The sequence below is a fragment of the Nanorana parkeri genome, unplaced genomic scaffold (genome assembly GCF_000935625.1).
Source record: "Nanorana parkeri isolate BGI_ZX_2015 unplaced genomic scaffold, ASM93562v1 scaffold188, whole genome shotgun sequence".
Lineage (NCBI taxonomy): Eukaryota > Metazoa > Chordata > Amphibia > Anura > Dicroglossidae > Nanorana > Nanorana parkeri.
In genome coordinates, this window is record NW_017306456.1 from 1516549 (window position 1) to 1537864 (window position 21316).

Genomic DNA, 21316 nt, shown 5'->3' on the forward strand with positions numbered 1-21316 from the left:
CTGACATCTGAGATTACATGAGCACGTTGTTCTTTGAGCTGTCAGTTGTGCCGTTATGACTTTTTTTTCCCCTCTCTAAGCTGTACACTTATGTTATTGTGTTGAATAGACTGCTATGCTCTTGCACAGAACATGAAAGTGTAACCTATAGGCGGTCCTACCTGACAGTCTGCTTATGGCTGTTTAAGATGCGGTTCTGTTTGGGCAATGAAATGGGTTACAATTACTGAAATGTCCGACTGAGGCCCTACTAGGCAGCACATATTACTGCTAATCGGGGTGTTTGGACACGTCCTCCCTCCCTCGCGAACGTTAATATGTTATCTCGCTCTCTGGAAGGGTGCGTTGCAAAGTGCTTGGTCTGTACACAAGTGCTATTTCGCTATAAGCTGGTCCCTGTGATCTGCCCGTTGTACTCCGCCGTCTCCATCTTCAGGATGTACGGGATTATACTGTCGATGGGGACGCTGCCGATCAGGCCGGTAAAAAAGAGTTCCTCTGTGATGCTAGAGTTCATAAGTCTCAGAGCCGGGAGCCGCACCAAGATCCGCGCCAGCCTGTGGGGGAGAGTACACATGGGGATTTTAGGGATGGTAGAAGCCGTGAAGAGATAAAGACAACCATTTAGAAACAGTCCACTCTGACATCTAACATTTTTGGAGAAAATAAATTTTAAAAACAGTTTTCTGAGCAAAAATACATTTTGTTTACATTGATAACAATAGAATTCCATACTCACTGTAAAATCCTTTACCTGGAGTCCACTAAGGGACACAAGAAGTCTTTCGGGTTATACTGCCGCCTACAGATAGATTGGACAATGGCAAACAATAAACAGTAGGTTAGCCCAGGATAACCCCTCCTACTACCATCGCGTCTCAGTTTTGTAGCAAAGCAGGACCGCAAAAGGAATGTCTCTAATGGGTTCAAACAGCAGTTTCTGAAGGACAGAGAAAACCAGATTGAGATCCCATGGAGTCACAGGGGAACAAAAATGAGAGACCCCCCCCCTAACAAAGGTTTTAATCAAGAAGTGAGAGGCGAACTGTGTCTAAAACAGAATTAAAAGAGCAGAAACGTGGCACTAGATAGTGTCGAGAGCCAAACGGTAGTCCAGACCCAGGTGCAGGAAGCAGTGGATTTGTCCCACAGAGAAACCTCTAGGGTGGAAGTCCTCAGACTCACACCAAGTAAAGTTTTCCTTATGACCAATGATAGATCTTGTGGGACCTTGGGAAGTCTGTCCGCCAACTGTCTATGCCTGGGATTACATGACAGACAAGGATGGAACAAGAAGTTCCACCCACTACAGGATACAAACTACCTCTTCTGGTTCCTGATGGTTGTTGTACACCATCACCACGGGGTTGTCCAATTGAATCTGGATCAAGTGACCCTCCAGAAGGATAGTTCAATGCTGCAGAGGCAACCAAATTGTCTGAAGCTACAGGATAATAATTGGGAGACCAGACTCCTCTGGCAATCAAGTCCCCTGAACCGATAGAGTACCCTGGAACCTTCCCGAGCCAAGAGGCTGGCACCATCATGAGGACATCACAGACCTGGGAACAACCTGGTCCTCAGCAACGTCTGGGCTAAAAAGTAAAAGTTGGGGAGCAGAGTTTGAAGCTTATCCTGGGGAGGTAAAGTACTTTGGCTTGCGCTATGTCCAGGGCTAGGCCCAGAAACTCCACGCAATGAATTTGTTCCAGTGCTGATTTCTGAAGGTTCAGAATTAATCCGAACTTCTGCAAGGTCTTGACAATCAAAGCTATGTTGTCTGCCAGAACCGGTGCTGACTGTTCAGAGGGCATCAAGGCTGGTACTGGGGCCAGCACCTTGGTGAACAAACAAGGTGCAAAAGAGGCCAAATGGCAGGGCTTGATGTCCTCAGACACCAGGAGATCTCCCTGGTGGAGGAAGGTGATGAGAGACCTAGTGGATTCCATACAGAACATATGAACTTGAATGAAGAATTTCAGAGTTTTCAGCTCTAAGATGGGACCCACTATGGGTCTAGGAACCATAAGCAGGTTGGAGTAAAACTCCTGAAACCATTCTGTCAAAGGAACTAGGGCAATGACAACTTGATCCAAAAGACCAGCCAGGGCTGCCTGGAAATTTGCTTCTCTGTGCAGTACCACAGGAAAGGTTGTAAGTGATAAACTGAGGAGGTGGCTGAGTGAGACTTTAGCTTTTTTTCTCCTGGAAATCACCTTCAGGACCCAGGCACCTGAGATACAGGCTGTCCAAGTGTCCAAAAAGGCTAACAGACATTTGGAAAGTGCATCTTTATGCCCAAGAATATTTGATGGTTTTGCACACTGGGAGCTCCAAGCTTCAAGGATAGACTGGGAACCAGCCTTGGGCTTGGATTTGGAATTTGTGGACATGGAGTAACAAAAAGGACTTTATTTTAACCTCCAGCGAGGAGGCGGCCTTCCCAGACAGCCTTAGGCTTCTCTGGCTTAAGAAGGGTGTTCTTGCTGCCCGTGGCATCCTTGATGATGTCATCCAGAGTAGACCCAAAAAGACATTGTCCCTTAAAATCTATTCAGAGTATTCGCTCCTTGGACGCAAGTTCAGCAGTCTAACACTTTAAACAAAGTGTCCTCTGCTTGTGCACTGACGAGAGACTCATGAAGGAAATTAGACTGCAAACCTCCAACAGCCAGTCACAACTGTAGCTTAGGGCTACAGCCATTTTGTTCCAAAGGTTCTATGACCGAGGCACTGCAATAGTGATCAGATCCCTTTTAATAGGCTTAGACCAGTCAGTGTTTGGCAAATCAAGGTCATAGCAAAAACAGAAGAGCAGGCCCTACCAGCGAGAACAGAACTCTAGAGAGAGCCCCCAACTGCTTATCGGTGGGGTCCTTAAAGACCGGTGAATCTCCCACCAGAATGGTGGTCACTTTGTTAAGATAGGACACTGCTGGATCCACAAAAGGGGCAGAGCACTTTTTAACAAAGTCCTCTTCGAATGTGTATGGGGCTAATAAGGGTTTGAAGGAACATCTTGTGTTTCCAGTCTCCATAAAGGAAAACATGGAACAGCAGGTGCACCAGAAAGGTCCCGGCAGTCTTAGGAGTTCTAAAGGGCCCCAGCAAAATGCAAATGGGCTTTTAACAGTTTTAGAAAGTGAAAAATAAATGTTTAGACTCTTTCATGAGCTCAGGAGTGACTGGTTCTAGTAAGTCAATCAGCGTTTAATCTCTCGGTGAACACTGCTGCGAGGTGAATGTTACCTGTAGGTGTCATCAGGGTATGTTTTCTGAACGTAGTCCTGGAGCTCCATCTGTGCCTTTTCCTGAAACTTTTCAATCTGTGCCGTACTGGACAGTCCTGGGTGATCTGGACAGACAGATCCCACAATACATTACAACATCGTTAGAAAAAGAGAGCAAAAGAGAATAACAAATGTAAAGTATGTATAAATCAAACTTTTTATTGTAGTACAGGTATGGCCTCATTCTTCTGTCTCCTCCTATAAGTATCTGATCAGTAAGCATCAGTAGCACATGAACTGACTGGCTCCTTGTGCAGAATTTTCATCTCACACTCCAGAGAAAGATCACATCATAGTAATCCTCAGGCCCCATTCACACTAAGCGATTTCTTGCGCGATTTCCGCCGCGATATCTCGCATTTTTGCAGCGCGATATCGCGAGAAGTCGCCGGCTAATGCTACTCAATGGAGCTGTCTTAGCTCCATGTCACGCGTCGCGGTCGCAAGTCGCTTCTACAGATTTTTTCTGCGGATTTTGCGCGATTTTGCTTTTTTCTAATGGAGCCCTACGGAGAAGGTCGCGCTACCGTCGCTGGATCGTCACTGGAACGTCGCCCCGAAAGTCGCTTAGTGTGAATGGGCTGTAATTGTTCACGCACTTCCTGTTATGGGGTAACATCTCCTGCATTGTAACCCTGTCACACTGGCTTCCAATGGAGACTACAAGTGGTCATCACACAGGCATGGTGCACTATCACTAGCATCAGGAAACCTGCCCTAAGAAATGCCCTGAGGCCTTTGCTGGAGTGTATCTAGACAGGAAGTGGCTGCAAAGAGGCTGCATGGTTGCAACAACACATTACAGCGCACGTGCAAAGTCCACACCAACAAGCACGCACTGTACGCACCATAACAAGTCCCCACTGGTGTGAACAGGCCCCCAAGCTCAGAAAAAAGAGCAACTCAGGAGGCTGGAATGTGACAGGAGTTAAGCAGAGCCTCTAACCTGGACTGAAGAGGACCACAGCCTTCAGGTAAGCGTATTCGTAGCCATCGATGTCCAGTTTGGCCATGCTGTTACAGAACTCTTGCAGCTTCCATATGTGCTCCATTACCTGCTTTATCCGGTCACCGGACAGCTTGTCTGTAAAATAGAAAGCAGTAGCAGATCGTCACATAATTATCGTGTTCAACATCAGCAAAAAAAAGTTTTTATACTTGGATAACGTCTAAGGACAAGGGGACACTAGAGTCTGGTGAAAAGAAGGTTTAACGTCAGCTTGTGGAAAGACGTCATCACAGTGAAAATGTGGAATAGACTCCTTCAGATCAGGCATGAATTCCAGAGGTAGATGCAGGATAGGATTTGTAGTTTCACCAAAGCTGGGAGGGCCACGTTTTGCTTACCCCTTCCCTAAAAGGAAGACTCAACAAATCCTATTATGCAATTCAGTGGTGAAATATGCTACATCAAACATCTACAAGAGTCAGTACCTTCCTGTATGCTGTTCTGTAGATGGTTAACAATGGCGGCCAGGATGGTGGAGAGGCTCATCACTTGTGAACACTGTGCAAGACCGAGCGTGAACAGTTCATTCCAGCAGGCACGCACCAGAGTGGTGTTACAATCCTGCCTGGAAAGGTACACGGAATAGTTGGATTAGACATGAAATCCCTGCTGACGTCCTTTCACACATGAAGGGGTACTTGGTGCGAGTCTTGCTCCCAGTAATTATGAATATGGACAATGCTAAGTCAACATAGCAAGGGAAACCTAAACTTAAATGAACATGAGGCCGTGAACTGCTCTGACACAACCACAGACCTCTTACTATGAGCCAAAGAGGTGACAATCAGACTTGCTTACCCCAAGGCCTGGAAGGCAGGAATGGACCGAGCCCAGTGCATGGAAAGGAAAAGCAAGCGGGAAGCTGACTCACAAATATAATGTACGTTCAGATACTCCGGCATCGGGCTGGGCATAGTTAGCTGCAACAAAACGGGAAGAAAGATGCAGATCACATAAAACCTTATGCGGTCTCAATATTAGAAATCATGTGTGATTGTGGGGTATCACCACCTACCTTAAATGTGACATGTGTGTCTGACAAAAGGGGCCCTTCCACCTCCAGGATAGGTGTGGCCTGATCCCGGCTAATGACATGAATGTTCCCTCCGGCTGTTGGGTCCGACCCATCTGCTTCTGCCTGGTTCTGTCCGCCGGCTGACTCTGATGTGTTAAGTGCTTTTGCTAATGTGTCAAAAGCCCTACAAGAGTCAGTGGACTAATCTTAATGCATGATATAGAAAAGTGAAGTGTCTGCACAGATACATTATGAGTGCTACATGATAAGAAAAACTAATTTCAGAAGTTGTCACTTTGGACTCACAGGTGAAAATGTGACACCATTCTGCACCGCCCCCACCCCTTCAGTCTTCTATCTGACCTCCGTCCTCCCCATCAGTCTTATATCTGACCTCCGGCCTTCCCTTCAGTCTTCTATTGACCTCCGTCCTCCCCTTCAGTCTTCTATCTGACCTCAATCCTTCCTTTCAGTCTTATATCTGACCTCAATCCTTCCCTTCAGTCTTCTATCTGACCTCCGTCCTCCCCTTCAGTCTTATATCTGACCTCCGTCCTTCCCTTCAGTCTTTTATCTGACCTCCGTCCTCCCCATCAGTCTTATATCTGACCTCAATCCTTCCCTTCAGTCTTATATCTGACCTCAATCCTCCCCTTCAGTCTTATATCTGACCTCCGGCCTTCCCTTCAGTCTTGCACCATTGTACCAGCTCCTCTCCTGGACTGAAATTCTTTACTCCGATTTCACTGCATACTGTGCAGCGAGTCCAATAGAGCCTGTCTCAATTCCTGGCTGGAGGACATTAAGCATCATGTAGCTCTTCCCTCCCCCAGCCTGACTGTTCCTGTCCCACCCCTTTCATTCATTGCAATTCAGTTCTTTCAATCATGGAGGCTCAGAATTACATGTGGGTATTACCTAGGGTGCATGAAAAGGAAAGGAAGGAGCGCAACTGACTGGCGCATTCTATGTAGAAGGGAAAATGATCAGTGAGTGGGAATTTTTTCGCACTCACTGATCATTTTCTCTTCCACATAGAATGCGCCAGTCAGTTGCGTTCCTTCCTTTCCTTTTCATGTTCATATTATGCAGTTAGACACCTCGGTCCAACAACAAAAGGAGCTGCACACCGGCCTCAACATACTCAACCCCCCCACTAAGTGTGCGCTAACCAATCAGTCTCAATTTCTAATTACCTAGGGTGCGTCTGTCTAGGAACGCCCACTCCTCAAGACTGACGTCCACCCATAAAGACATTTTGATATTTGCTTAACTACTCCCAAGAGCCAGCCCACTGCTTGTATCAGGGCTGAGGGCGTCTTCCACATTTGGGTTATTCAGCCATCTTAGTTGGCCAGGCCAGGATGATGTATCTCATGGGTGAGTACTGAGGGCAGGATGTTGTGATGTCTTCGGGAAGCTATGTAAAGCATCCTGCTGGTCCCTCCCCCAGCCATAATCTGACTGCATTACATACAGAAGCCCAGAGACCCAATGATGATATCACTGGGTCTAACATAAGGTATGAAAGGAAAATGAAAAGGTTTTATTTCATAATGTCATTCGCATTTTGATGAAGGGGGAGGGAGGAACCAGGGAAGGCATAATATAAGCAGGGACAATGCACTAAAGGGCAGTAATATAAAATGTACATGACTCAGGCCAGTGACAACAGTAGAACAGCTGAAAAGCCAAACTTGACCTTTCACAGCCATGTCAGGGGCAGAAGAAGATGTCCTCGCCATAATTCCAGTAAGCAGTGAACACCAATAAGGTGACTGAACCCTGCCCAGCAAATATACAGATAAACCTGTTTTGGGTGGACCTTTGGGTGGTTAATATTGGCCATTTGCCTATAAACTGCTTTACAACAATTCACACTCTCCACACACTAATCATACTCGTTACCCTCAATCTTCAACCACTCACCGCGTGATCTCACTTGAGAATTGGTCCTCTGGTTGGGTATCCGAAGTGTCCCCTTTGTTTGCCGACTCCGTGAGATTGGCGAGTGATGTGACGACATTTGCTAAAGTTCCCAGTCCACTCTGACTGGCTTCTGTCTGGGGATTTAGAAAACATACATTTATTCTCAGTTTTCGGTAGAGGAGGGACTCTGCTTTTCAGCCGAGCTACTGTTGCCTCTGGTCTGAGTTCTTCATATATTCCTAAGGTTGGTACAATGTAGAAAGCAAGACAGAAAAATATTGCATCACATGCCTTGTAATGCAACTGCTTGTAGGAATATATGGAGTACTCACTAATAGTGGGACAGGCTCACGGTAACACACACATGCATGGGGTGTCAGAATTTGAAGAACAGAAGGGTTAAAACGACATCTGGGTTTTAACTACAACCCCGTGTCCTGCAAGTCCCCATTCACACCAGGGCATTTGTAGCTCATATAGTTCAGCACAGAAAAGCTCAGCACGGAAAAGCTCTGCACAAACCTGTGAAGTATGCTCTTCTTTTTAGGGAGATCAGCGCGATATGACCCTTTTTCCTATTCCTAATCGCGCTGATCTGCCCAAAAAAGAAGCTCATGTACCCTTTTCCAGCGACCGGCTTTTTTTCTCAGCACGATGCTGTGCTGAAACATGAACGGGGACTATAGAAATCAAAAGGATTTCTTGTGCGGAGCTTTTCCGTGCTGAAAGAACTACAAACACCCTGGTGTGAACGGGGACAGATTTCCTTTTACTTCCTGTTTAGACAGGAAGTGACAGAAGATTTGAAACAGCAACACAGGCAGAAATATAAATGTATTTTTCAAATTGTTTTCCCATTTGTCAGCCTATAATAATGATTATAACTGAGCTCACCTTGGAGTCTGCAGACAGAACCACAGTGCCGTCCTCTCTTATGAGCGGCTGCTGAATATTGACCAGCATACCCGGATCGAGAAGTCCCGATTGTCTAAACACAGAAAAGTGTATATTACTTTAATGGTCATATCACAGACAGGTGCCCAGTCAATAAAGCAGCCACACAGCAATTACCGAACTAAGTGCCCCAACCTGAACAACCAATCAGAGTTCAGTTTATTTCTGATTGCTGCTTACCTAATTTCATGGTCTATTAAGAGTTATATTAAAGGAGAACTATGAGATGAGTGATTTCCACTCACCTCATAGTTCTAGCCGACCTGTGACAATAAGACTGTCACAGGTCGGCTCAGTAGATCGGGATGTGAGCGAACACATACCGGCGTTCGCTCACTTCTCGATCCTGTCACGGCTCTCTGCCGTGACAGGGGAGGGGCTGGATTCCCCTCTCCCCGCTCCGATCCGCCAGCGCTGACTGGCGGAACGGACGGGGGAGGGTGCGGGTACAGCTGGCTCTGCCTCTAGATAGGCAGAGCCAGCTGTCACTCACGCAGCTGGGCGGATCCCGTCGTCTAAGTCGGGATCCGCTCCGGCTGCGGCGTCTCAGTATATAGGGAGCTGTAGCTCGCGGTATACTGAGCTTAGGGTGATTGGAGGACGCTAGTTTGTGTCCTCCCGTTACCCTAAGGAGAACTATGGGGAAAAACACTGACCCCATAGTTCTCCTTTAAGTAACAAAAACATTATTACAAAGCAAGAGGTTTTTATACTTTTCACAACGAATGCGGTCAAGAAGTGCAGTCATCCTTCAAAAATAGATCCCTTTTACATCATTTAAAGTGGACTTTTACCGATAACTTTAAAATAACAACAAACACATCTTTAGAAATGTTTAGTAATGACAATCTACACACACATACTTCTAGATGATTGCCGGCTTTGCATTCCTTTTCTCTTTTCTTCTAAAAGTGGCCATGTTTACTAAGCGCAGATTACTTGCTCTCCTTTTACTTCCTGGATTTCTGGCACATGTGACTAGGACATGTGACCGTGCACATGATCTCAGGGGAGGAAAATGCCTTTCCCTGAGATCTCATGAGCTTACAGATGAGATTTCCCAGCAATCCTCTGCTGATGACAAGGCAATCCCAGTGCGCATTGCTTTGCCAAACTGAAGTAATTTTGCACTTTCAAAGCAGGAAGTGAATGCTCTGCAAGTGTAAGTATTTCACAATCACCTGACATGTCTATGTTATTATTAATCATCATACATAGAGGGATGCAATGGTAGAATCTGATTTTTGAATGTAAAGCTCCGCTTTAACAATTAAAGAGATTGGGCAAAGTGACAGTGTCTGTAGATCAGGGGTAGCAAACCTCCAGCCCCCGAGCTGTGGTGGAACTACAAATCCCATGAGGCATTGCAAGATTCTCACAGACATGACTCCCGAAGAGAGATGCATCATGGGATTTGTAGTTTCACCACACCTGGAGGGCCGGAGGTTTGTTAACTCTGCTGTAGATAGTGCCCCCCATCCCAGGCATTTATACTTACCCAGCCACACAGGTCTCACTAACAGAGAGGTTGCTTTTCCATATGACAGTATTGGGCCTGAGAGGCCAAACGCCAGACTTTAACATGGTCATGATCTAGGGGTGGGCAGAGGGATGAAACATCTGTAAAAGCAGCAAGGTAGCGTGGCTGGGCAATTATAAAAAGCTGGGGGCGGGGGTGTCCTGCAGACAATGTCACTTAGCTGTGATTGGGCAAAGTGACAATGTCTTTAGAAGTATTTTGGGTACAGAGATGCAATAAATAAAAAAACCTCTGAAAAGTGGGCAATATGAAGCCCTCTTATGATAAACAAGCTCCAGTATGCTCTGTGAGCACAGATGATTACCACTTCAATCACCTTATTGACAGATATCGTGAACCAGATACAAACAGCAATCAATTCACATAGCGCTGAGTCTAACCTCCCACCATCTTTGTCGGAGACGAATGTTGGCGTCGCTATGAGAGGACTCCGCAGGTCCTTCCGGATGTAGATCTTTTCTGTTGATGCCGCGCAGTTGGATGGCTTCTCCCGATGAATGTCAAATGGTTTCCGCTCACTTTGCACCGCTGCAACAGACCAACATTGTGGTTTAGAGTTTCTGCAAAAACACACCACTTTCTTTTGAAAAACAGCAGGAAAAGTGGGGATTGCACTTATCAACTTTACGTTCTGGCCTGGAGATGGTGTGAACAAGCCCTCAGACTGACGCAATGCTGGGAGGAGGTGGCAAGGGGAGCTGAGCGGCTGAGTCACTACAGGGATACTAGACTGGGGTGAGCCGAGCTGCTCAGTCACTACTGGGCTGCTGATTCGTTGCTGGTGGCTTCATAACCTTTCCCTAATCTATCTAAGATTAAAAACAAACTTTTAGGCATTAGATACACTTTAAATTTTAAGACCTGCCCTCCTATTGTAGAGATTTTACTGTTGACTCATAAAAGCACAACACAACACTATCACAGACACACACCTCTGATGTGATTTTCGGACACAACAGATTTCAGATTTCTTATGGGGACATATAGAACACATGCTGTTCTTAGATCAAGAAAGCGTTTGCACAAACAAGACCAATTGTACTGTCCTGAAATAGAATAGGAAAAAAGACACCTTTGTGGTATATGTTGTGTGTACTTTAAACCATTTCCTAAGAAAGTACATTCCCATTGTTTTGAATGAGCTCTTGTCAAACTCTGAACCCAAGCTTAATTGCAGATGTGTCAATAACGATCAACAGTCTGACCTATTGACATATTTAACTCATGGCATCTATAATACTGTGCTGCCATTGGGCAGAAATTATTCCCCCATAGAAACTGACATAGGAAGGAAATTGAAAGCTTTGCCCATGTGGGAATAGCTTTTCAAGATACAAAGACTAACAGAGAGAGAGGGAGAGAGGGAGGAAGAGAGACTGCCAAGATCAAGAACCCTTTTTCCTACAAACGCTTAATGCCCAAAGTCTTGTTTGAAAAAGAAATCATGAACCGCCTATAACGGAAGCCAGCTAATCTTTAGTGTATAACCATTTACACACAGACTCTTGTATTTGCTAGGAAAGAGCAGATAGTATGTATGCATTATTTATAGAACTCTGTATGTCTTGTATTGTTCTTCTGTAACTGTGAATAGTTTGTATGTGCAGCATTCTAGTTTAGTAAAAACACATTAATATACTACTGGGTTGGTTTCCTTGCTTTAATGCAAAGAATTAAAGTGACATTAAAGTCACATCCCCCCCCCACACCTAATGCTGCTTTAAGAACTTACCTTAAAGGATGCCTCTTGATCCGATCATCATCTTCTTTCCTGTAGTTTTCAGGAGTCCCTCCAGCGCTAGTGCCGGTCTCTGATCCAGCGCAGACTCTTTGGGTCCCATGGTGTCTGTCCGCGTGCACGCTGCTGGCTGAGTGCATTGACTTACACTGTGTCTCTCCTCTTCTCCCGGCCCAAGATCTCTACTGCGCATGCGCCCGCCCCATGATCCTTCACGGCCGCACGAGAATCTTCAGATCTTTGGACGGGAACGTGCGGCGGAGACACATGTAAGTTTTTACCTATTTGGTAACTTCCTTTCCTTTTTTTTTTAAATTGTTTTTGCATATATCTACTGCTTGCTAGTAGTGTTGGGCTCGGGCGTGTTCGCAAGTGCCTCGTGCCGAGCCCGCCAGGAAGCTGTCAGCGTGCAGGGCCAATCACAGGCACTGAGACATGTTCCCGGTCCGCAGCTGCAGAGATCGGGAAATGTCTCAGTGCCTGTGATTGGCCCTGCGCGCTGACAGCTTCCCGGCGGGCTCAGCACGAGTCGCTTGCGAACACGCCCGAGCCCATCACTGCTTGCTAGCAGTAGATATATGCAAAAAAAACCAAGGTTTAATTGTACTTTAATACAAAAAGAAAGAAAAACCCAGCCACAGTTCTAGTGGATTTCCATTTTTGAGCAGTCGATCAAATAAAATGGTTACTGGTCAACAAAAAGCCAAAGAAGATGAAAAAAAAAGATGGCAGCGGTGGTGACAGATTGCACAGAATGGTTATTGCTGGAAAAGGGGAAACTCAGCAGCAAGTCTGCACATGGCCAGTGCTCCCCCTCACCCCACACACACACTTAGCTCAGTATAGTATAGAATTGATCTTACAGCTCCTGACTTGTTCGTCGCCCACTCGTTTGACATCATAAATATACAATTCGCACCAGATATTAGTGTTTATTTCACATAAACAGTGTTGTGTCACTTGCTTTAATAAAAAATTGAACAGATATCCCTGGGGCGAATGGATGGCACATTTATTACGCATTTCTAGGCATGACTTCACATCAGTGGAAATAATCACTCCTCTCACTCTGAATATGGAACTTACTAGCAAAAACAAATTGAGGTTTGTTTAAAATTATGCTTTTCTGCTTGGGAAAAAAGTATGTCCACTTTAAAGCATAATTAGGCAGATTAGTAGCACAGAACTCAGGATGTGCAGAGGCAGAATATCGCAGAGCATATACCGTACATAGCAGGCATGGAGTAAAATGCGTCACACATTCTGCCTTGGCAAGAAGTCCACCTCCAAGATATTATGAACAGATCCCATGAGTTGATTTAGATACACACTTTATTTTCTAATGGCCTTGGACTTTTTGTATCTTTGACCCGTTAAAGAATGATACAGTATCACAGATACATTTAAGCTCGGTCTCATTCACACTCGCGCGCATATACGCGCGTACGTGCGTATTGTACCATATGCAAATAAATGGCTCCATACACATAGCCGCGTATGGAGCAGTATATTTGCGTAGCGTAAAAATGCGCAAAAACAGAATGGAACCGAGATGCGTCCGGGCAGCGTATTTCTGAGTATTCATCCGGCAATGAAGAGACGCCACAGGAGCAGAAGAGTGTTCTGCTTGGTTAGGTGTCCTGTCAATGATGAACTGTCACCACTGAAAGGATTGCTGGTATTACATAAGCCTTAAAGGGATGGAGCTAAAAGCAAAGACTTCACTGAATGGTAGGCGGCCTTACTGAGGCTGCTGCGGGCTGCTGCATGCATGACTGGCAGTTGGCATCAAATTAAGGTGATTTCGGCAGGCGGTCTGTTAATTTTCATATACAGATTACCAACATCTAAAAGTAGTGGGAGTGACTGGAAGGGCAAAGCATGATGAAAAGAAGATAGGTCATTTAAAGCAAACTTTAAACCAAAGAAAACATTTTTATGAATAGACAAGGAGGGAAAAAAAATGTAAACTCTGACCCTTAAACTCACATTCCATTTTCATGCCCATTTCTAGACATTTTTTGAGGCGACAAAACTGGCATCGGTTCCGGTGGTGTTTGTTGATGACGCAGTCCTGGCTGCTGCGACAGCTGTACGTCAGGGTCTTGCGAACGCTTCTCTTAAAGAAGCCCTTGCATCCTTCGCAGCTGACGGCCCCATAGTGGCGACCTGAGGAGGGGGGGGAAATGGCACACTGTGAAGGAAGGGTCTGCAATCTCAACAGAAATGGTTTGTTCAATCGTTTTGAGAATACCTGTTGCCGGTAGGAAGGAAGACATAATGTAAGCTTATGAGATATTGGCCAGATCACTGCCATTAACCTAAACCAACAACTGTTAAAAGCTGATCTACAAACTTGCAGCCCCCAAAACAATAAAGCTGAAAGCAATATACACATAATGTATAGTACACCCCTCCCCCCCCTTCTTTCCCGATCAGGTGCTGCTTTAAGGGAGGAGGTTTATGTTTGCTAGAAATAGGCTTTAAAGATGATCTCCAGCTTTAAGAAAAAAATGTCCCTAACACCTATAAAGTTTAAAGAATACAGTGTTTGCTGCAATACCAACCTTCCCTATGGTTCGGCCCCCCCTAGACAGTCTGCTAGATATCGATGCTTCCTACAGCCCCCTTAAAATGACTAAATAATACTTCTCTTTACTAGATCTATTATAACAGCGAGAGATAAGAGACATATCTACTATATGTAAACCCAAATCACTGAATCTCATTTTAAAATCTTAATATTATTCCAAAAGTCATTTTAATATTTTAAAATTTGCAACATTCATCAAAATAATTCCTGGTGATCAAACCATGAAGGTCCTTGTTCAAGCACTTCCTGTTCTAGGGCAACAATGCTTTTTCCTTGTCTCTCACTTGTGCTGTTGCATTGCCACCCTGTCACATGAGCTACCAGTAGAGGCCACAAGTGACCGCGCTAATGCAAATTGTGCAGGTATGGCCACCGTTGTCACCATCAAGAAACCAGTCCTGTGAAATACCATGCAGATATCGCTACAGTGCATATAGACCAGATGTGAATTCAAAGAGACCGCAGAAGACCAGCAGCACTGAGATGCCACAAAACATGTAAAAAAAGAATTAAAAAAAAAAATGGAAATTTACATATACGGTATATACATATACTGTATATATACACATATATACATACATATAGCCATGTGACTGTATTTTTCAAATTTCATTGGTCTCAACTGAAAAGAAGGACACTTATCCTGGTGCTTTAGTTTTGCAAATAGAGTTTACAGTCAGTGTTATATACAGACATTCCTCGGTTACCGACTTACCTGCTTTGCGACCACTCGCACTTACGACGGACCGCCGATCTTCACTGCGGGTCCCGGTAAGTATTTTCATTGCCCGATGTACAGTACACTGTTCGGTACTGTACATCTGCAACGCTATACAGTACTGTACTAATGCAGTACAGTACTGTATAGAGTTCCTCACTTAACGACCAATTCGTTTAACGATCTGGTCGTAGGAACGGAACTCGGTCGTTAAGTGAGGAATACCTGTATAGCAAACTATAATTAATTCAAACAGGCTTCACATCTACTTTAAATTCTGAACCCATAGGAACACATTCTCTGTGAAGTTCCATTCATGTATTAGATCAATGGTGGTTACTTGATTTAGGGGACCTCAAGTGCAGCCCTTGACATCACCAAAGGGTAGCACAGAATATTCAATGAATGTAATGCTGCAGAAAGCTGTCAGAGACTGCTTATATGCAGCAGGAGGTGATCAGAGTCTGCAGACATACTACCGTAGAGATGGTCAGTGACTGCAGACATACTACAAGAGATGGTCAGTGACCATGCATGACCAAACATGTTATAGGAGTTGTTGGAGACTGGAGATGTGCTTCAGGAGACATGTTACATGAGTCTGCTAGATATACACTCAGTGGCCGGATTATTATGACCACCCCATCAGTACTTCGTTGGGCCGCCTCGTGACTCCACGAGATGATGAAAGGTGATGCGAGGAATCTGACACTGCACTGTTACCCTTCTGTTGTCTTGTACCAGTCTTGCCCCTCCCCCGTTCTGCCCTAACATTGACTAGTCGCTGGCGGCCACAATTCGCACGTTCAGACCCAGATTTTCGGCTGACATTCCGGTCTTTAAACACTTTAACAACAGCTGCTCTTGAACATTTAACAAATTCTGCTGTTTTGCTGATACTCAACTGATACGCCAACAATCATCCCACATTCAAAGGCTGTTACATCGCGTTGTTTACAAGTATTTTCAGAAAAAAAATCACTTCTACTGTCGTGGTAAACAACCCGCTCCCCTATTTATAATGGTCTGGCTCTCTAGCAACTTCAGAGCGACATTATAGCTAATTTGCCTACAAACGTCAGGTGGTCATAATAATCCAGCCACTCAGTTTAGATGCTCCCTACAGCCCCCATAAAATAACTTACTAATACTTCTCTTCACTAGATCCATTATAAAAACAGAGTGAGATAGGGGACAGCAAAGAAAAAAAGTGAGATAGTGTGAAAGAAATAAACCAACTGTAGTTCACTCTAACATGGTTATTCACAAAAGGGTGAAGAAATTGGAGAAGTTGGAGAAGTGAATAATCTAGGCCAACATAGCTGATTTGGAACAATTCTCCAGCTATGTTGTCCTAGATTGTTCGCTTCTTCTGCCTTCTCCACACTCTTTACTCTGTGGTGAATAGCCCTGTAAATCTTTTCCTTTACTACGTTCAGTAAGCACCTTGATAAGGAAAACACAGACTATTGTATGAAAAGGCCCAGAGGGTCGCTCAATAACTGCTGCAGGTTGGGTATCATGGTACTAAATGACCGACGAACAACATAATTCTCAACGCACCTGACGCTTTGTCCCCGCACACTACGCAGTATTCGATAATCTGAGGCCGCTGCACTTCCGTTTTCCCCAGAAGTCTCTCCACAGAAGCTGCATCCGTAACTATCTGCGGGAAAGCAGACAAGAAGTGTGAAATGAAGCATGACCAGGCAACGACATAACTGGGAAGATAACCACACTGCATTCAGGGTAGAATCCTTCTGTCAGCTACTCCAAAATTTGTATTATAAGATGAACCTATTAATATTGCAACCGCATCATCTGATAAGTATCAGCTTTACGTAGTTAGCTGCAAACCAGTGAAAACGTCTTTGTTCGTAACATGGTAAAAAGGAGTAAGGTGTGCAAAGTCTTATTTTATTCAGAAAGAAGCCACATCCTGAGTAGAAAAGCCTGTCCCCTGCCAGCATGCTGCATAGATGGACCCTTGCACTCGGTGTGGAAGCAGAGGTCTGACACCCCCCCTTACGGAAACAGAGCTAGAGTTCTCCAAACAGTGAAAAGATTGAGCTTTGCAGATTGCAGAGCTGAGGTTTGAATCAGTATGGGGGCATGCCAGACCTCTGCTTTCACATAGGGAGCAAGGGTGCGTCTTCGCAGCATGCTGGCAGGGGACAGTTCTTTCTGCTCAGGCTGTGGCTGCTTTAGAAAGAAAACAAATTGTAAGACTTAGCAGATCTTTGGTTTATATGCAGCTGCAATGTATTTCACAGATTTAAACTAAAAGGTACCAATGGCCTTTAATTAGGTCAGTGAAAATGACAGAAGAGCAGGACATCCTCTCACCTGAATCCTACCCGGCACAATGTTTTCTGTTGTGAAGATAAGCTGCTTGGCATTGGCAGATTCTGGGGAGGCTAATATCACCTTCCCTGCTCCAGATCCATCCGGACTGGCCAAGATGAACTGCTGCTTGGGTGACACCGAGGAGTCTACGGCTGTTACAATTTGGATCTTCTGTCCCGTCTGCTGATCTGTTACAATCTGTGAAGACAATGGATCATGTATCTAATATCTGGCTACCTCCTGATCCTCCTAATGAGGAATGAAGATAGAAAGAATGATTAGGTCATGTCAGTGCCTTCTTGCCACTCGTGTTTCAGGTGCCATTTTCAAATGGCGCTTGGACAGCAGCGCCATTTGAAGAGCTCCCCAAGGCAGGTGCCAGAGACAGAAATCGCAGACACTTCCTGCATCAAAAAACAAAGTCACCACCTGTACTTCGGGCAGTGTTATGATCTGGGGATTAGAGCTGCAGCTAACGATTATTTTAAAAATCGATTAGTTAGCCGATTATTATGTTCGATTAATCGGATAAAAAATAAAATGTAAAAAAAATGGCTCCAGTGATGGGACTACTAGTTTGTATTGAGATTGCAGTCCATCACAGGAGCAAGCGTGGAGTGGTGGAAAGATATAAAAAAAAAAAGTGTGGTGTGCAATATAGTGAAATGAAAAGTGTAAAATTATACAGCAATTAATGCAGAATGCACAGGTCGGCTATAGAGGACTACAAAACCCAGCAATTGCACATTATACAGCACAATGCAGAATACCGACAGCTATAATGTACTATTGCTGGGTTTTGTAGTCCTCTATGGCTGGTGGTATTCTGCATTGCGCTGAATAATGTACTATTGCTGGGTTTTGTAGTCCTGTTGTGGATGTGGGTGGGGAGCGTGAGGCGGGGAGGAGGTGCAGCGTGTGGAGCGTGGATGCGGCCGGGCGGGTCTGGCAGTGGCAAGCGTGAGGTGGGGAGGAGGTGTGGCGCGCAGCATGTGTGGAGCCGTGAACAGTGCCAACCAATCGGAAGCTGATTAATCGATGATTGAAAAAGTTGACAACTTTTTCAATCATCGATTATAATTGATTATGTCGATTAGTTGTTGCAGCCCTACTGGGGATACTTCAGTTGGTCAGGTCTAGGGTTCAGCAACATTACATCCTCAAAAAATGAGGTCAGCTGCCGAACAGAATATACTGAATGATCAGGTTTTTCCATCAATGGATTTTTCCTTTCTGATGGCACATTGGGCATATTCCAAGATGACAATGCCAGGATTCATCGGGCTCAGATTGTGAGAGTGGTTAAGGGCGCATGAGACATCATTGTCACACAGGGATTGGCCACCACAGAGTCCAGACCTTAACCCCATTTGGGATGTGCTGGAAAAGACTTTACGCAGTGGTCTGACTCTCCCTTCATCACTACAAGATCTTGTTGAAAGATCAGTGCAATTCTGGGCGTAAATAAATGTTGTGACATTGCATATGATTATGGAAGTGATGTCACGGCGAATGCTAAAGGCGGTCCAACGAAATACTGTGACTTTCTTTTTGGCCAGGCCGTGTAGATGAAAAAGGGGGAAGATCAGTATTGTGGTTTATATAGATAAAACAGTGAAACATAATTTGTTGGCATGTTATAATACCTGGATACGCTGAGGAGTGGAGACGGCTGAGTCTGTAGAGATTATCTGGATACGCTGGGAGGAGCTGGTCATCACTGAAGATTCCTGAACCTGAAAATCAGAAATACAAAAGTCATAAAACGTTTGTTTATGGCCATAAAAAGTAAAAGACTTTCCTCAAAGCAAAGCCGGCCAAATCCCCAAAGCCAGGTCAGCGGTTCACCTAAAATATGTACAAATGGGACAACATTTCCATGAGATGCTTCATCCTTTGTAGAAGAACACATTCCATCATCCAAAGCTATAGCCAGGAAAAAGAAAAAAAAAAACCCTGCAGAGGGGCAACCACATCACTGCAAGGGCTAACTGCTTGTTAAAGGAGAACTATGGGTGTTAGGGCTTTTCCCCATAGGGTGACGGGAGGACACAAACTAGCGTCCTCTAGTCACCCTAAGCTCAGTATATCGCGAGCTACAGCTCACTATATACTGAGAGGCCGCGATATACTGCTCGCGGTATACTGAGACGCCGCAGCTGAAGCGGATCCCGACAATTATGCCGGGATCCGCCTAGCTGGGTGACTGACAGCTGGCTCTGCCTATCTAGAGGCAGAGCCAGCTGTACCCGCCCCCTCCCCCGTCTGTTCCGCCAGTCAGCGCTGGCGGATCGGAGCGGGGAGGGGGGAATCCAGTCCCTCCCCTGTCACGGCAGAGAGCTGTGACAGGATCGAGAGGTGAGCGAACGCCGGTATGTGTTCGCTCACCTCCCGATCTACTGAGCCGACCTGTGACAGTCTCATTGTCACAGGTTGGCTAGAACTATGAGGTGAGTGAAAAGCACTCACCTCATAGTTCTCCTTTAAAGTCTGGGGGGGAGGTATTGTGCAAAGTACTTGTACTTACCTGCACCCACAACTTCTTCCACACGGCCCTCTGGAGGTCGGCCGACTGACATGCAGACACGCAATAGCCATGCATTATATGCGAGGATGCCAAGAGACGGTCCACAAGCTAGACCGTAGAGGAGAATGGGAAACTAAACTGCTGGGGGCGCTGGGGATCAGGTAAGTAAAAGTCCCTTACACAGTTATCCTAGACATTACCCAGCAGTTAACTCTTGCAATGCAGGGGTTGCCTCACTGCAAGGGGGGGTAGCCCCAATGCAAGGGGGCCCACAAACAGGAAGCTGGCCATACGCTGATCAAATTCTGTCCATTTCCTGTTCAATTCCAGGGCAGAAAAAAAAGAACCTTCAAAGTCCCGAACCAACCCGCTGCAATGAGACATCGATCCTCTGCAACAAACCTACGCCGGTATACAAAGCAAAGTCTCTCTTTCAGCATGGAATAATGCAAATGACAATTGGTGCTCCACTCTTATGACCTATTTTGCATGCAGAAATGACTTGTAGCTCCTCTTCAACCAATAAAAAAAAAAAATAGGTTTCAATTGCTCAAGGTTAGTATGAGAGGAATAAAGCGCAGGGACACATTTACAGAGCACACTGCAGACAGGATTTGTATGAATTGGTTTCTTTTGGCCCGGTGAATATATCATGGGGGCGGGACTGTTTGTTTTTGGTGATTTCAGAGGCCAGGAAGGTAAGTATGGACTTTTAAGGATCCATGGCTGGAGGTTATCCAACGCAATGCACTGATAGTAGATTCGGGAAAGGGGTACACCGTGCTAGCCGTGACTTTCGTCTACATCACACACATAACATTTTAATAAGCACATCGGCGCCGAATCCTTTTCGTAGGATAACGCTGCAATACAATAGCTTCTGCTACAGTCATTTATCAACCGTTCCTCAGGCTTTCTGCGCCTACGGGGTTATTTAGCAAGGCTGTAACTATGGCAACCATATTTCCCATCATAACTTTACAGCGGCGAGAACAATAAGGACTTGTTCAAACTTCAGCATGCCGTTTGTTTTTTTCTGGCTTTTGAGGTGCATTGTAGTGTGCGTCACGGCGGATTAAAGGAAGTACGGCGGCGGGCGCTGCTGCACCCTCATGTACCGGCTTCAGTACGCTCAGACTTATAGCGAGTATGCAAACAGGGGCAGGGAATCAGAATGTATTGATGTAGCCAGAGGGGAGCAACACCAACGACCCACATATCCCTCTCGACACAGGTACAACTTTGGGCTCGGGATAGCACACCCCTGGCCCCCCGTGTTTGCCCCCTCCGCCTACTGGAGTACACCCAAATGTTTAATTAAATATACACACCTTTTTTCTAAACCCAGCGTCAAGTGGCACGACGTCACAGCTCCTCTTCTTCCTCCAGGAGTTTGGAGCATCCTGAATGCTGCAGAAAGGGGATCTTTCGGCACCAGCACATCGGCACCACGGACCCACTCCTTCCTCCGCTCTCGCCCATTCACAGAACTCGTATTCAAAGCATTCTGTCAATGGAGGAGGCGGATAATCGACAGGATCCGACTTCTCCAATAGCAGAGAGCTTTGCATTCTGGGAAAGAGTACTAGGAGTTCTGTGAATGGGCGAGAGAGGAGGAAGGAGAGGGCACGAAGGGCTGATGCTGCCAACTGCGCAC

The 21316-nt window shown here is 45.5% G+C and overlaps 1 protein-coding gene across 1 annotated transcript in view; it reads right to left on the minus strand.

Annotated features, from left to right (window-relative positions):
- The window catches only part of NR2C2 (nuclear receptor subfamily 2 group C member 2), a 27206-nt gene continuing 5890 nt past the window's right edge, over positions 1-21316 (minus strand). Inside the window, exons 2-14 of the mRNA XM_018555226.1 lie at positions 18779-18868; positions 17133-17330; positions 16350-16452; positions 13465-13644; positions 10118-10265; positions 8138-8231; positions 7244-7377; positions 5315-5498; positions 5098-5219; positions 4725-4864; positions 4237-4374; positions 3250-3355; positions 1-557 (exon numbers count right to left, since the gene is read on the minus strand). Of these exons, the coding sequence (XP_018410728.1) occupies positions 383-557; positions 3250-3355; positions 4237-4374; positions 4725-4864; positions 5098-5219; positions 5315-5498; positions 7244-7377; positions 8138-8231; positions 10118-10265; positions 13465-13644; positions 16350-16452; positions 17133-17330; positions 18779-18850 (1794 nt within the window). The 5' untranslated portion in view covers positions 18851-18868 and the 3' untranslated portion in view covers positions 1-382. The remainder of the gene's footprint in view (positions 558-3249; positions 3356-4236; positions 4375-4724; positions 4865-5097; positions 5220-5314; positions 5499-7243; positions 7378-8137; positions 8232-10117; positions 10266-13464; positions 13645-16349; positions 16453-17132; positions 17331-18778; positions 18869-21316) is intronic.